This window comes from Anolis carolinensis, chromosome 4 (genome assembly GCF_035594765.1).
Source record: "Anolis carolinensis isolate JA03-04 chromosome 4, rAnoCar3.1.pri, whole genome shotgun sequence".
Taxonomy (NCBI): Eukaryota; Metazoa; Chordata; class Lepidosauria; order Squamata; family Dactyloidae; genus Anolis; species Anolis carolinensis.
Genome location: NC_085844.1, coordinates 139146404 through 139162569, shown reverse-complemented (window position 1 = coordinate 139162569; position 16166 = coordinate 139146404). Strand labels below are relative to the sequence as shown.

General features: G+C 40.4%; 1 protein-coding gene across 5 annotated transcripts in view; it reads left to right on the top strand.

Annotated features, from left to right (window-relative positions):
- Positions 1-8379: 8379 nt before the first annotated feature.
- ralgapa2 (Ral GTPase activating protein catalytic subunit alpha 2) overlaps positions 8380-16166 on the top strand; it is a 205701-nt gene continuing 197914 nt past the window's right edge. For 4 of the 5 annotated variants that reach the window (XM_008109089.3, XM_062977917.1, XM_062977916.1 and 1 more), the window contains exon 1: positions 8381-8781. In XM_008109089.3, the coding sequence (XP_008107296.1) occupies positions 8676-8781 (106 nt within the window). In that variant the 5' untranslated portion in view covers positions 8381-8675. Of the gene's footprint in view, positions 8782-16166 lie in introns of all 5 variants that reach the window. The other variant, XR_010005277.1, reaches the window with a different exon arrangement.

Here is a 16166-nt window from a genome sequence, read left to right as displayed (position 1 = left end):
GCAAGCTTAAAAACACTGTCCATATTTGTGTTGTTTAAGGCTTACAACCTCTGAGGCTGCCTGCCATAGATGTGGGCAAAACGTCAGGAGATAATGCTTCTGGAACATGGCCATACAGCCCAGAAAACTCACACCAAACCACTGTCCATATTTATTTATTATTTTACTATTGACTGAAATACATCATGTGGAACACTTAAAATGAACCTTGCCTTGCCTACATTGGTTGCCTAATCATTTTGGGGCTTAATTTAAAGTCCTAAACAGTTTAGAGATAGTTATCTGAAACTGATTATACCCAGAGGATTATAACCACATGCACTAACTGCCTATGGACTCAGTGTAAATTACACAACAGGTGGTTAAAGTTATTTTTTTTCAAGGCTGAAAAGATGTTCTGATTGAGACTGTGGTGCTTGGGTCAAAGCCCTAATCCTTTATTCACCTCCATATAATTTTTGTTGTGAAAATGACTTGGTAGGAAAGAGTTCAAAGTGCTATTTGATACTGCTGATACAAATCACCCTCCCACAGCTTTGAGCTTTTGGTCTGACAAAACACAGAGTATCCACTCACAGACCTCCCATAATCTCCTTTAATTCGGTCCTTAGATAAGAACTGAAGCTCTGCTCTGTTACTTGTTGGTATCATAAACCAACAGGTGGTCACAAAAGACAGGATGTTTTCAGTCAGGACATCTAGACTGTGGAATGTTATCCTTCAGAATGTCCAAAATCTGCTTGCTGGCAAACTCTTTAAAAGCTGGCATTTCTCACTAGATAATGACATTGTTATTAAGATGGATTTTGTATGTTTTTAAAAAGGGACTTTGAATGGAGTGTGGGAAAAGTTAGGAAGGCACAGCCCTGGTCCCATGGCCAAAGCCAGACAAATATGCTAATCCGCATCCAAATGTCTCTAAGTCCTGGACAGTTTTCCTCATTAGTTGATGATTCCATTGCTTGAACTTCACAATTCAAGCACTGGAAACATCATTTCTTTTCTACTATGGAGGTTCCTTTTTGGTGGCTGGTGGGAGAAGAAGGCATTCTTGCCTACCTCTTTACACTCCCTCTACTCCTGGATGGAACAGCAAGAGCACTTAGAGTACTAAGGTTCCTGGTATTTTCATTATGGTTTTATGCTGCCTCAGGATTCATGGCACTGAAAGATACAGGAGATTCTTTTGAAATAAATAATTCAATATTTGCAAGGTTTCTCAGTGGAATTTGTGCGGATAAAGGCTGTCTAGCATATGTTTTGCCTTCAAAGAGAATAATGCAGTGGTTATTGACTGTGGTCTCCTGGGAGAGTGCAAGATGCCCTCACAGGAGAACTATAAAGACTTAAAGAAATGTCATGAGCTTTTACAATTAAAATACAAAAAAGGAGGGAGGGACGGAGGAAGGGAGGGAAGATAGACAGAGGGACAGTCACATATTAATCGCAAAGAGCAGGAATCTTTTTCTGGTAAAAGACATAATTTGTACAAAGTTTCAATACAACATCTCAAATATTTCAGAGGTTATGAAAATAACTGCTTGGTTGCAAAAAAAATGTACCATGCACTTGCTACATGTCTACATTGTAAGAATGTGCAAGTGAAATGATGCTGAGTGGCTGAGAGTAAACATATATTTCTTGCTAATGAGCATATAGCCAGGCACGTTGCCTTCATAGCTGCACCAAACTTTAACATTGTCCACATTTTGGCACCAGATTCTTTGAATCTCAATTGAGCCCCAGATTTCTGTAGCTGAGCAAATTATGTTCTTGCAGAAATTCATGTATAAAAGAAATACCATGTTTGTGAGAAGAATCAGATTCAATCAGTGTGAGTGAGTGTTTGGACGGATCTCAGAGTAACTGTGGATTATTGAAAATGATAATGTTTCTTCTTTGACTTCTGTTAATAAAGGCATTTGAAAATTGTCAGGTAAAGTAACATGATGATTTCATTAAGAGCCTCAGCATACATCGCTGGCTGAATTTAAAATGTACAAGGACTTATCTTCAACCATGCTTTAGTGTTTAGGTGTTGTTGTTTATGTAAGTTTGCTTTCTACAGTTTCAGTTACCTGCTATCACCACTACGAGGAACAGACATGCTTGTGGACTTCTCTTGGTCCTTCAGGGTATTTCTATGATATACATTGTCTGGATATTGACCTCTCACTTTCTATTTGCCATGCAAGCTTTTCTTGAGGAAATAATGAGAGGAAAATTGGAAGCAGCTTGGTTTCCCTGCACTCTGCAGAGCAGCAGACGGTTGTGTTGGGGAGTCCTCCTGATCTTGGAAAGTGTTGTTTCCAAGTGCACTTTTAATTTTGTGATAATGGGTTAAATGTATGTAGTCAACTGCAATCCAAAATGTCCACTACTAGCCATGGTTTTACACATCCATTCCATTAAATACCTAAACCTGTTATCACTGATATAAGGTTTACTGAACGAAGCAAAACCTACTTCTGAAAAGACATCTGCTATTCAATGTCAGGGATGCCAGTTCAGGCTTGCATTACGTGTCAGTGTAGAACAGCCCCTAGTCTTCCGATTTCCAAATTAAAAACCCATGTTAAAAACAAAAACAACTCCTGTCTGCTCTTGGATTAAGAACTCTCACAAGAGGTTCAAGCAATCTTTACAAAAGTGGGCAAAAGTGGCTTTTCAGGTATTACCAGACTGCAACTTTCATAATCTTTGAACATTAGCAACGCTAACAGGATGGTAAAAACATCAAACATCCGGGCATCCCTTGGGCAATGTCCATGCAGATGGCCAATTCTCTCACATCAGAAGCAACTTGCAGTTTCTCAAGTTACTCATGACATGAAAAAAAATGTTATGCTGACTAGAGCTACTGGGTATTGTGGAACAATATCATCTGGAGGACACAATTGGCCATCTCTACTTCCCTGGAAGTATTGTCAGCCCTCTGTATCTATGGCATCTGCATCCACAAAGTCAACCATCGATCTCCCAAAAAAGGACATGGTGACCATCCTGTTTAGCTAATCTGGCTCTTGCTTCCTCATCTCCTCAGCCATTTCCCCTCAAGCTTCAATCTCAATTTCCTGTTTCTTTTTTCTCAGTTCACTCTCTACCACACTCTGTTCAATTCAGTGTTAAACAGTTTGCTTGTTCCTTTCCTTGGGAAACAGAGAATCACATGAGGCACCAACGCTTGATATAGCAAGTAAGTTTCCATTGTGTTGGCCGCTTTCCCAATATCACTGTGTACTTGTATGTCCATACTGTTGCAAGAAAAATACATGTGTCAGGTAAACAAGATTTATTTTCTAACTAGACCCGCCTTTGGGCAATTTAGACCATAACTCAGCAGCATTTATATTGTCCTTTAGGACAATCACCAGGTTAAGTTAACCATTTCAACTCGGCCCCATCCCAAGTAGCTCCTAGTGATTCTGATGTTCTTATTGATATGCCACTCAAAGACATCTTAAATATTTTGGCAGATTAAGAATAAGGCTATCTAGTTCTGCTCACCCTGCCTCCTTGGACTTGCCACCTTCAAAAAAATTGTTAGTATATCTGCAAAGTCGAACTGTATTCCTGAACTATATTTAGTGACCAGTGGACTTTTTTTTTACTTCTACTTCCTTCAAACGAATATGCAACACCTTCTGAATAAAAAACATTTATCAACATCCATATAGCTGGCCTTAAACCTCCTCATATTAATCCTCCAGCATAGTCCAGAGGAACTATTTGCAAAGGAAAATCTACAATCTAGCTTCTTTCATAAAACATTCCAGCAGTTTAGAGTGTAACAGTCCAGTGACCTTTAAACTATCAAGGTATCCTATGCAAATAAAGATGTCTTGGTCCAGAAGGCCTTGTAGCACAGTAACTTCAGCAAAAAGAACTATGAGAATGTCAGGGACTTTATCAGTGCGTAGAGCGGTTCCTTTTAATGAAGCAGATCACAGCCCTGCCAACTGTAATAAAAGGCTGTGTTAGATATGAATGCCCAGCATCTTGTCCTAAATGAATGATTTTTCCAAAAAAAAAAAAAAAGCTAGCTACACTGGACAATACTGAGATGTGAGCAATTTCCTGAAAATGTGATTCTTGCAGACAGGTGAGTACAACCAAGAATTAAAGAAAGGAAAGGATCTATAGTAGTATTCATGATTTAGTAATCATATAAAGTCATTCATGCAATGTGAACCCATTACAAAGCCTGAAAGACCACAGAACCGATTTTTCAACTCTTGGAGAACCTATAATGGCCAAAATGTTGGTCAACTGGAAGTGATGGTAAATCCTTCCTAGGGCACATCTACACTGAAAAGTGAAGTCAGTTTGGAACTGGTTTAAGATAAAATGGTTTCACTGTGTGATTAGATTGATATTTCTGGAACAGGTTCAAAGCCAGGAAGGTGATTACAATAACCATGGAAGGTGAACTCAAACCACTTCCAGAAGCCGCGGTAAACCCCCCACCCCAACCCCACAGATTTCCAGGTGAGAGGTACACTAGTACTCCAGAGGCCCAAGAGAAAAAAATCGAAACTGGTAGTTAGCAGTGGAGACAGTCAAAGAGCCCGCTGCTACCCAGCATTGCCCTTGGGGTGTTTTTCTGACAGTCCTTCCCTGATCAATTGAAATATTAAAATATGCTCCAGCTTTGGTGGCGGTTTATAAAGCACTCTGCATTCTGCAGAGCCGATTTTGCAGAATGAGCTTTAGATTTAGGGTTCACTGAAGTGCATTAAGGGACTTAACTCAGACTTTTCTGCAACTTTGCTTAATGCACTTTAAACCCTTCAATTCATGTTGTGTTGTCTAACCATCACAGTTTAGAGCAGGGGTCCCCAAACTAAGGCCGGGGGGCCAGATGCGGCCCTCCAAGGTCATTTACCTGGCCCCCGCCCTCAGTTTTATAATATAATATATTGTATCTATATATATAAAGGAGTGATGGCATCACGGCGACTCACAAAACAACAGGTCCCCCAACCTCGAAATTTGACAGTACAACCCATCATCCATGCCTCTAGGTTGATACAACAAAAAGAAAAGAAAAATAAAGTCCTAATTAGAGGGAGAGCAATAATTGTTTTTATCCAATTGCTGCCAGTTTAGAGGGCTAATCTCTGCCCACTTGGTCTCCTAGCAACCAAGTCAGCCAACTGACAGCCAGGGTTCAGTTAGGGGACAGGCAGACTTAGGCCTCACTTAGGTTTCTTCCACAGATTATCTAATTTGCACTGGATTATATGGCAGTGTAGACTCAAGGCCCTTCCACACAGCTATATAACCCATTTATCTATATATATAAAAGGGTAATGAAATTTCGGCCTAGGACAAAACAACAAAACTACACATCCCAGAAACACTACACTTGGCAGCACAACCCCTCATCCATGCCTCTACGTTCATACAACAAAAAGAAAAGAAAAATAAAGTCCTAATTAGAGGGAGAGGAATAATTGTTTTTAGCCAATTGCTGCCAGTTAGAAGGTTAAGCTCCACCCACTTGGTCTCCTAGCAACCCACCCAGCCCAGAGTTCGGCCTCACTTAGGCCTCTTCCCCACTGCCTATAAAATACAGATTATCTGATTTTAACTGGATTATATGGCAGTGTAGACTCCAGGCCCTTCCACACAGCTATATAACCCATTTATAATCTTATATTATAACTGAATTATCTTGACTCCACACTCCCATATAATCCACTTCAGTGTGCATTCAGACACAACTGGACTTAATGTCAGGAGAAAACCTTTACCCTTTACCTTAACTACCACCAATTCCTCAATACTTTATTTCCCATACCACCATACCTTGCCACAGCAACGCGTGGCCGGGCACAGCTAGTATACATATAATATTGATAATAATATTATAATGTAATACAATATAACACTAATAATAATAGCATATAATAACATTAATTATACATTATATATTACATATTACTAATAATATTACATTATAGTGGTATAGTTCAATATAGTAATATATAATGCTTATATTGTGATATGCTAATAATATAATATATTGTATGTACATATAATTTGTAAGCTGCTCTGAGTCCCCTTTGGGGTGAGAAGGGCGTGATACAAATGTACTAAATAAATGTAGTAAATAAATAAATAATAAAGGAATACATTTTAGACTTAAGCTCGCCCGAAGTCTGTAATGACTTGACGGCACACAACAACAACAATCCTAATTAACTGGACTATCTCATTGGCCAGAAGCAGGACCACACTTCCCATTGAAATCCCGATAAATGTATGTTGGTTAAAATTGTTTTTATTTTTAAATATTGTATTGTTCTTTCATTGTTGTTGTTGTTGTTGTTTTTGCAGTACAAATAAGACATGTGCAGTGTGCATCGGAATTCGTATTTTTTTTCAAATGATAATTCGGTCCCTCAACAGTCTGAAGGATTGTGGACCGGCCCTCAGCTTAAAAAGTTTGGGGACCCCTGGTTTAGAGTCTGCATTATTTATTTTTATTTATTACAACATTTATATCCCAGCCTTCTCACCCCCGGAGGGGGACTCATTAGAATGGTCAATGTCGATGTGCCCCTGGTCACAAGTGGGTCTTGTTTTGGATCATATTTTGGGAGACTTCCCCAAAACTCTGTTTAAGCCATGTGATTTTTTTGTGGGAGTGCTGTAGTTTTGTCTTGTTATATTTTAGATGCTGAAATGTTTTAAATCCAGTGCTTTTTTTTTAGTAAAAGAGATTGTTTTAAAGTTGTTTTTAACAACATGATTGATTTTAGTTGTATTTTGCTTTAATCCATGTTGCAAGACACTTTGGGTCCACACTTTTCTGAGTTCAAAGAGTTTTAGAGATAGATCTGGTGGACGCTTGGGAGAGGACAGTGACAATCTCCATTTATGGAGCTTCTTCTGTGAGCTGGGAAAGCCGTTTCTCTTCAATCAAGCCTTCAGCCATTGATTGCCTTTTACATTTGAGGTTAAATTGATGTGCTCTCTTAAATATTTCACTACTTATTATTAATTTGGCATTTTAAATTGTATTGACGTATTAATTGTATGATTTCTGTGATTCAAATTAAAATATGCAATTCATTGTGTTTAAATAGAACTGTGCTGGAAGTCATCTTGCATCACAACCACAGAAAAGGCAGGATTTAAATCAGGTAGATATTTAACAGCGTATGTGTAGAACATAATTAGAGTAGCCACTAGGAAGAATGAAAAACAAATTTTGATGAAGATTAGTTTACTAGGTTTGCACGTGAATCAAACAGAAAACCTGGGATCAGATCCTGGAATATAGGGCCTGTCTGGGAGGGCCCTGAGTCCACACTGCCATATATTCCAGCTCAAAGCAATTATGTGGGATTTTATTCAGCTGTGTGTAAGAGGCCTTATTTACTTACTTACTGTGTGGAAGGGCCCTTGGGTCCCTTCCAGACAGACCCTCTATCCCAGGATCTGAACTCAGGTTTTCTGTTTATCTCAGATTATCTGGCAGTGGGGACCCATATAATCCAGTTTAAAGCAGAAAACCTGGGATCAGATCCAGGGATAGAGGTCCTATCTGCAAGCCCTTCCCAGAGTCCTTCCACAGTCATATAGCCCAGAATATCAAGGCAGAAAATCCCACAATATCTGCTTCGAACTGGGTTATCTGAGTCCACACTGCCATTTATTCCAGTTCAAAGCAGATAATGTGGGATTTTATTCAACTGTGTGGAAGGGGCCTTACTTACTGTGTGGAAGGGCCTTCAGGGCCCTCTATCCCATGATCTGATCCCAAATTTTCTGTTTATACCAGATTATCTGGCTGTGAGGACTCAGATAATCCAGTTTATAGCAGAAAACCTGGGATCATATCCTGGGATAGAGGGCCTGTCTGCAAGCCCTTCTACACAGCCATATAACCCTGAATATCAAGGCAGAAAATCCCACAATATCTGCTTTGAACTGGGTTATCTGAGTCAACGCTGCCATATATTCCAGTTCAAAGCAGATGATGTGGGATTTTATTCAGCTATGTAAAGGGGCCCCATGTAGATTGATCTGAGCTGCAACAACATATGAAGACTCAGGGCCCTTCCACACATCCATATAACCCAGAACATCAAGGCAGGAAAACCCACAATATCTGCTTTGAATTGTGTTATCCAAGTCCACACTGCCATATATTCCAGTTAAAAGCAGATATTGTGGGATTTCCTGCCTTGATGTTCTGGGTTATATGGCTGTGTAGGGTACTCACTCTGCTCCTAGGACCCAGTTCCACTGACGTTTACCATCCAGCCCTGCTGCACATGCGTAAAGGAGGCCAGCGCCAGGTAGTAGTAGAAGAGACTACGTTTCCCAGCATGCCCCGCGCCGCCATAGCAGCCCGCCGGCCCGCCCTTTCCCTTTGCAGCACCTTGGGCATGGTAGTTCCGAGATCATTCCAGACTCAGGTAGAGCGAGAGAGGCCTCCTGCCGTGGGGGACGGGACCCTGCAGCGGCGACGAGGAGGGAAGCTGAGAGACCGAGAGAACAAAGAGTGCTTCTTCCTTCCGCCTCAGCGCCCTGGCCTCTAGAGGGCGCTGCCTCGCGCAGCCCGCCCTTTTCCCTCACAGAAGCCGAGCCTCGCTGGAGCCTGGCTCAGGTGCAGGAGGACGAGGAGGAGGGCGACGGCGGCGGAGAAGGAGCCCCTCAGGATGTTCTCGCGGAGGGGCCACGCCGATGTCAAGAAGTCCGCCCAGAAGGCGCTGGACCCGCGGAAGGATGTCCTCACTCGCCTCAAGCACCTCAGGGCGCTCATGGGTGAGTGGCAGCGAAAGAGAGAGGCACGGGCAAACTTGGGCCCTCCAGGTGTTTTGGACTTCAACTCCCACAATTCCTAACAGCCGGTAGGCTGTTAGGAATTGTGGGAGTTGAAGTCCAAAACACCTGGAGGGTCCGAGTTTGCCCTGTAATGCCATTTGATAGCCTATTGTGAACTAAAGCCCCTCTACACCTCAGTATTATAGGAATAATGATGACTGGCTTCCCCTTCATAGCAATCATACCACATGGAGGACTTTCTTTCAGCACTTAACAGCTCTCTGTTTTATGTTATTACTGCCTCATCTGCTGCTGGTACATAGGAAGCTTCTCCTTTCAGATTCCCAGACTCCAGTGCCTGCGTGGTGTAAATGTTTTGCCTTTTCTTCCTTGCCTCCCTTCATTTCGAAATCTGTCCCTCTGTGAGAGATTCCCGTTCCTATGCAAAGCAGGACGGATAGGAAGGTAGGACGTGTCTTTATGAAGGCAGGCAGCTCTACCTGGAACGAATGGAAAAGGCCAGCGGGGCAGGTGTCATAAGATCAAGGAAGAAAATGATATTGTGTTGTCGAAGGCTTTCATGGCCGGAATCACTGGGCTGCTGTGAGTAAAAGGTAAAGGTTTCCCCTGACGTTAAGTCCAAGTCATGTCTGACTCTGGGGGTTGGTGCTCATCTCCATTTCTAAGCAGATGAGCCAGCGTTGTCCGTAGACACCTCCAAGGTCATGTGGCCGGCATGACTGCAGGAGCGCCGTTACCTTCCCACCGGAGCAGTACCTATTGAACTACTCACATTGGCATGTTTTCAAACTGTTAGGTTGGCAGAAGCTAGAGCTAACAGTGGCCGCTCACGGGGTTTGAACGTCTTCCAGGCTGTATGGCCATGTTCCAGAAGCATTATCTCCTGACATTTCACCCACATCTATGGCAGGCATCCTCAGAGGTGGAGACCCCTGTGGGGCAATGGGTTAAACCCTTGTGTGGGCAGGGCTGCTGACCTGAAAGTTGAGTTGCCAATTCGAATCCAGAGAGAGCGTGGATGAGCTCCCTCTGTCAGCTCCAGTTCCCCATGCGGGGACATGAGAGAAGCCTCCCAAAAAGGATGGTAAAACATCAAAACATCCGGGCATCCCCTGGGGAACATCCTTGCAGATGGCTAATCTTCTCACACCAGACCTGATTTGCAGTTTCTCAAGTCGCTCCTGACAAAAAAAATACCCACAGAGGTTGTGAGGTACAGTATATTGGAAACTAGGCAAAGGAGGTTTATATATGTGCGGAAGGTCCAGGTGGGAGAAAGAACTCTTGTCTGTTGGATATATTTATTTCTTATTTATTTAAATTGCTTTTTAAACATTTTGTCTCTTGGAGGCAAGTGTGAATGTTGCAGTTAATCACCTTGATTAGCATTAAATGGCCTTGCAGTTTCAAAGTCTGGCTGCTTCCTGTCTGGGGGAATCCATTGTTGCGAGGTGTTAGCTGCCCCTGATTGTTTCATGTCTGGAATTCCCGGATATGAATGGGAATGAATGGAAAAGTATCCATTGGCTCAACAGGCCAATGAATACTCCACCACAGACATCAGAGGAGCCGCAAGGCCAAGAATAAGCCAAGAGAGTAAAGACAAAGGTCCACCCAGAGGAAAAGTGTTCCTACAATAATCAATAGAACCACTGACCGCATAGGAAAGCTGATGAAGAAACACAACCTACAAACTATTTACAGACTGACTAAGACAATCCAACCAATGTTACATTCAGCAAAGAACAAGAGGGATTATCTCACCTCTGCAGGAGTCTATCGTTTGCCATGCAGCGGTGGACAAGTTTACATATGTAGCATTGCCCAAATGCGAATCAAGAAACATGAAAGGCACTGCAGACTGATTCAACCAGAGAAGTCAGCCATAGCAGAGCACTTGATGAAGCAACCTGAACACAGCATATTATTTGAGAACACAGATATGCTGAACCACTCTAACAACCACCATGTCAGACTACACAGAGAAGCCATTGAAATCCACAAGCATGTGGACAATTTCAACAGAAAGGAGAAAACCATGAAAATGAACAAAATCTGGCTACCTCTATTAAAAAAATCTCTAAAGTAAGGACAGTAAATAAATAAGAACACTCAGAAGACAGGAGAATTCCAGTCATGAAACAATCAAGGCAAGCTAACACCTCCCAACAAAAGATTTCCCAGGCAGGAAGCTGGCTGACTTTGAAGCTGCAAGGCCATTTAATGCTAATCAAGGTAGCCAATTGTACTATTCACACATTCCTCAAACAGATAACTCATGCCTCTCCCACACTGGACTTGCCACAAATATATAAATCCCACTTGCCTGGTTTCAAATAGACCTCACAACCTCTGAGGAAGACTGCTATAGTTGTATGCAAAACATCTGGAGAGAATGCTTCTGGAATATGGTCATACAGCCCAGAAGACTCACAGCAACCCAGAAATGGTATTATATTTATTTATACCCTAAAGGAAACTCAAAGCAGCGTGACATAAAAGCTTTAGTATGCATTTTGTATATTTTAAATTGTAAACATTGCAATAGAATTAAACACACACAGCACACAAAAAATCATAGTTAAAAACCATCAAACTAGTTGAAAACCACAGCACCCCCAGACTAGATCTTAAACACCTTCATCTGCCTGAATAAAAAGGTTTTAGCCTGCCGCCGGAAGGACAGCAGGGAGGGGGCCATTCTGGCTTCCCTGAGAAGAAGAGACTTCCAGAGTTGTGGAGCAGCCACCGAGAAGTCCTGCTCTCTCGTTCCCACCAACTGAGCTTGAGATAGAGGTGGGACCGAGAGAAGGGCATTCTCCATCACAAAATGACAGTTACCAATGCCAAGGGAAAAGAGGGATGCTTGTCTTTCCAAATGCCAAAGTGAACAACAGTTCACTGTAATATAATATAACTAGATTGTGAAAAAAGGACTGGTTCCTCTAGTTCGGCTGTTTGAAGTTTTATTTGGTAAACACAAGGAAAAAGTATCTTGCAGAAATGTCAGCACAGGGTCACACAGTACCTACTGTGCAGGCAAAGCGCCCCTGAGAAAAGGAGGTTTCTTTTGCTCAGAGAAAATAACCTTTCATGCACCCAAAGGATGTTTGTGTTGCACAGTCTTTATCTTGCAGTGATCATTGAGTTCCCTTCTACATAGCTATATAACTCAGAATATCAAAGCAGATAATCCACAAAAAATAGAGTCTCACTTATCCAACATAAACAGGCCGGCAGAACATTGGATAAGCGAAAATATTGGATAATAAGGAAGGATTAAGGAAAAGCTTATTAAACATCAAATTATGTTATGATTTTACAAATTAAGCACCAAAACATCATGCTTTACAACAAATGGATAGAAAAAGCAGTTCAGTACATGATAACGTTATGTAATAACTACTGTATTTATGAATTTAGCACCAAAATTTCGCAATTTATTGAAGAATTGACTACAAAAACATTGACTACTAAAAGGCAAACTGCATTGCATAATACAGAACCTTGGATAAGCGGAGCTTGGATAAGTGAGACTCTACTGTATCTGCTCTGAACTGGATTATCTGAGTCCACACTGCCATATAATCCAGTTCAATGTGGATTTTATGCAGCTGTGTGGAAGGGGTCTGACTGTGTAGGATCAGTGTCTATGCTATGGGAGACGTTTATGTAGTGTTGCAGACCCTGAAACTAAAGTTGACTGGTCCTTATCAAACCTAGCAGGAAAGAGAATAGTGAGTAAAATAAATATTAGGATTAAAAAAAGAAACTCAACATATACAGAGTATGCTTTTTCTAGAAGAATAAAAATATAATTCAGAAGTTCAGATCACACAAAACTGTAAAGGGTTTGTTGATTTTTAAAAGGGACTAATAATGTAAATAATCCTGTTTCTGTGCCTCATTGAGACCATAAATGTCCCTCCCTCCTGCCCAAGACATTTATAACTTCTCTTCAAGAGAGTTCATTGATGCTCTATAGATCAGCTAGCGGTCCCATTCCTTTTACAAGAAATCATGTGATGCCAATATTTGACATTATTCATGGGGATCTTGTTGGGGAAAACTATATCAAACATTTGTATCTGAAAGTATCATGGTTATACAGCAGCTTGTAAAATGGGAATCTTGTATGTAACACTATCACCAGCATATGCTTGCTCATTTTCTCCACCCTCAATGATCATATAAATGTTACAGAACATGACTAAGCAATACAATATTTGTAATTTTCCATTAAAAAACCAACTTCAGCCTCTGTTTCACCTTCTTTATTACACTCCTTTCAGTAAACAGATCTTTTCAGGAAGTTCCTCACAATTTATCTCAGAGAAGGGATAAACTATCTGTGCTGCTCTGGATTGCAAGTAGAGCTCACCTGACTAAGAACATGAAAAAACAAAATCCCACACATGGAAAATTAAGGCCACTTCCACACTGCCCTATATCCCAGGATCTGTTCCCAGATTATCTGGCAGTTGAGACTCATATAATCAAGTTTAAAGCCAATAGCCTGAGATCAGATCCTGGCATATAGGGTCATGTAGAAGGGGCTTTAGCATCAAGGAGGAAGTAAGATAGAATACTGCTCCATAAAATCTATAAGTCAAGAGGATATTTTGTGTATGGGACTGTTTTAGTGACTAATAGCTGAAGGAATGCAGTCCCAATATGTTTACTGCCTTAAAGATACTGGCAACTAGGTCAACCTCCAGCTGAAAATATTGAGGCTTGTTTACATTAACTTATTTTAGTAACATGTTTTCATTGTACGTTTATGGCGAGTGTTATGAATGAGTAACAGTTTATATTTTGAGGTTCCCCTTGTAAATGTAAAAATACTTGTATGAATCTTAGACCTTGAAAAAAGACATATTTTCAAAGACATGTTTTCTGTGCTTTGGACAGAAGCATAGATGACTTCAGTGTTCTGACATTCACTTTTTTGCTGAAATTTATGTAATCCTTTTTAAAGTTAAGATTTTAGAACAAAATAAACTACACTTGATGAAGATAGTTAACCTGTTTAATAGATTAATTGACTGTTTAATAGGACTGAGGGAGCAACCAGGAATTCACAAGGAGGATTTTGATTGTAAGTTTATATTACTCTGAAAATAGTTATGCACAATGGTTTGATGCTCAGTTTATTTCCAATGTAGATTACAATTAAAATTGATTATCCCTAAAAGAGATCTAATCTAATCTGTCTTTTTAAGGGATATTTAGAGATAATTTCAGCAGTTTCATCTTCTAGGCATAGATTATATAATCCAGGTCTTTCTCTGTTCTCTCTCTTGAGAACAGAACTGTAGGTGAAAATGTTAATCCACAAAAATGTTGATCTTCTGCAGTGTGTCTGTATACTTCTAACAGTCTAATGCTGTCCAGTTGAAGAAAACAAATGAAAATAAGGGAAGATAATGAATAGCCTTCCCATACCCTTAACAGTTTATTGTGGAGGTGTGGAGTTGTATGCCATGACAAACTATACAGGTAGCTTCTAGGAAGGACAGAAAAGGCAGGGATGGGGGAGATGTCTTCTCTTTTCCTTTTCTAAAACAATCTTGCTCCTTTACAGCACTATATAGCAAATGTTTGCTGGGGTTTGAGGTTGGTAGTCTGCCCTCAACCTGAGCCCTTTAATGTTCTAAGAAAGATGGTTTCAGGGAAAGTGGGACAGAAAAAAATGAAGAAACTCGTAGCCTTTTAACAATGCTTCAAGACCTATTATATACTGATTGGAATCCTGATAAGCACAACTCTTGTGGCTGGCTGGAGGATAGGGATTACGTTGTGATATTATGCCTAATTATGTTTCTCTGTTGCCCAGGTGACATGTTTGTGTTGACTGTATTGGAAATAAAGCAGGATTATAATAATATTAAAATGAAGTAGAAATAAAACTACCAAAATTAAACAAAAATGTTATGACTTTTCTTTTAATGCACAATTAGCAGGAAACAAAATTTAACAACATTAAGAATGACTTCAGATGTTAGAAAGTTAAGAAAGCAGAAACATGTGACACAGTTTATCTTAATTTTTATATGTCATGCAAAGCAAAGACATGTGGATTCATCCCGTGATTTCGTATAATAATTCTAGGAGATATTTTCTGCTTGCAGATGCCAGTATTAGCGAAGTCTATGAATCTACACTTCATATGTTAAAGTAGAATATTGCTTACATATGATGTAGTTTTAAGACTTTATTCTTGATTGGCGTACATAAATCATTTTGATGACTCTGATGACAGATTGTTCCTTATTTATTAGGAAATGAATTCTTATTGTTGTCAATGATTTTCCTTTTTTCTTGACTAAGTGAAAATGTTGGACTTATTTTTATTTCAGTCTTGCCTTCAAGATAGGTATCCTAGTTGAAAGCAGTTACCAGTAATGCAAATTACATTTAGAAAATGTTAGAGTGCCCCATCTCACTTAATGCTGGATACTGAAAGCCAGCAAAATGTATTATTGTGCATGGATATGTCCACAAACCATTCCATCCCTCCACAAGATGTTTCGATGTGTTTTTACAGGTTTTTGTGAGATAGGAGTTCTATATTTGAGTGAGAGCTAGAGATAATTTAGTTAAATTTAGTTTATATCATTTGCAAAAACTTTACTTATGGTGTTGTTATGATGCAGTTTGATGTGAGCAGGAAATCATATTCACACTGTAAAGGTTAATCTTTCCAAGTCTTTCCAAGTCTAAGATTAAGTGCCTTTACCTTACATATTGTATGAGCAACGCTGATGAAACCAGTCGTATTTTTAAGTAAACTAGGTAAGTAGAATATAACATTAAAATTTTAGCCCAGTTAGTTAGACTTATAAAGTGGGCATACATACCCACTATATGGCACCAAGACAAATTCCAGTAGTTTATTTGAGGAGTGCCATCATGGGATGAAAGTAATAGTTAATAAGGACTTAATAGATTTTGGCATATTTACTAATCAGAAGCTATATTCTTGACCGGCCCCATCCAGCTACCTCTTTCTCAACCACTTTAGTATGCGCAGTAAAGTAAAGGTAAAGGTTTTCCCCTGACATTAAGTCTAGTCGTGCCCGACTCTGGAGGTTGGTGCTCATCTCCATTTCTAAGCCAAAGACCCGCCGTTGTCCGTAGACACATCCAAGGTCATGTGGCTGGCATGACTGCATGGAGCGCCATTACCTTCCTGCTGGAGCAGTACCTGATCTACTCACATTTGCATGTTTTTGAACTGCTATGTTGGCAGAAGCTGGGACTAACAGCTGGAGCCGACCTTTCAGTCAGCAAGATAGTACCTCAGCGGTTTAACCCACTGAGCCATCGGGGGCAGTAACTGCCTTTAAATACTTTCCCCCTAA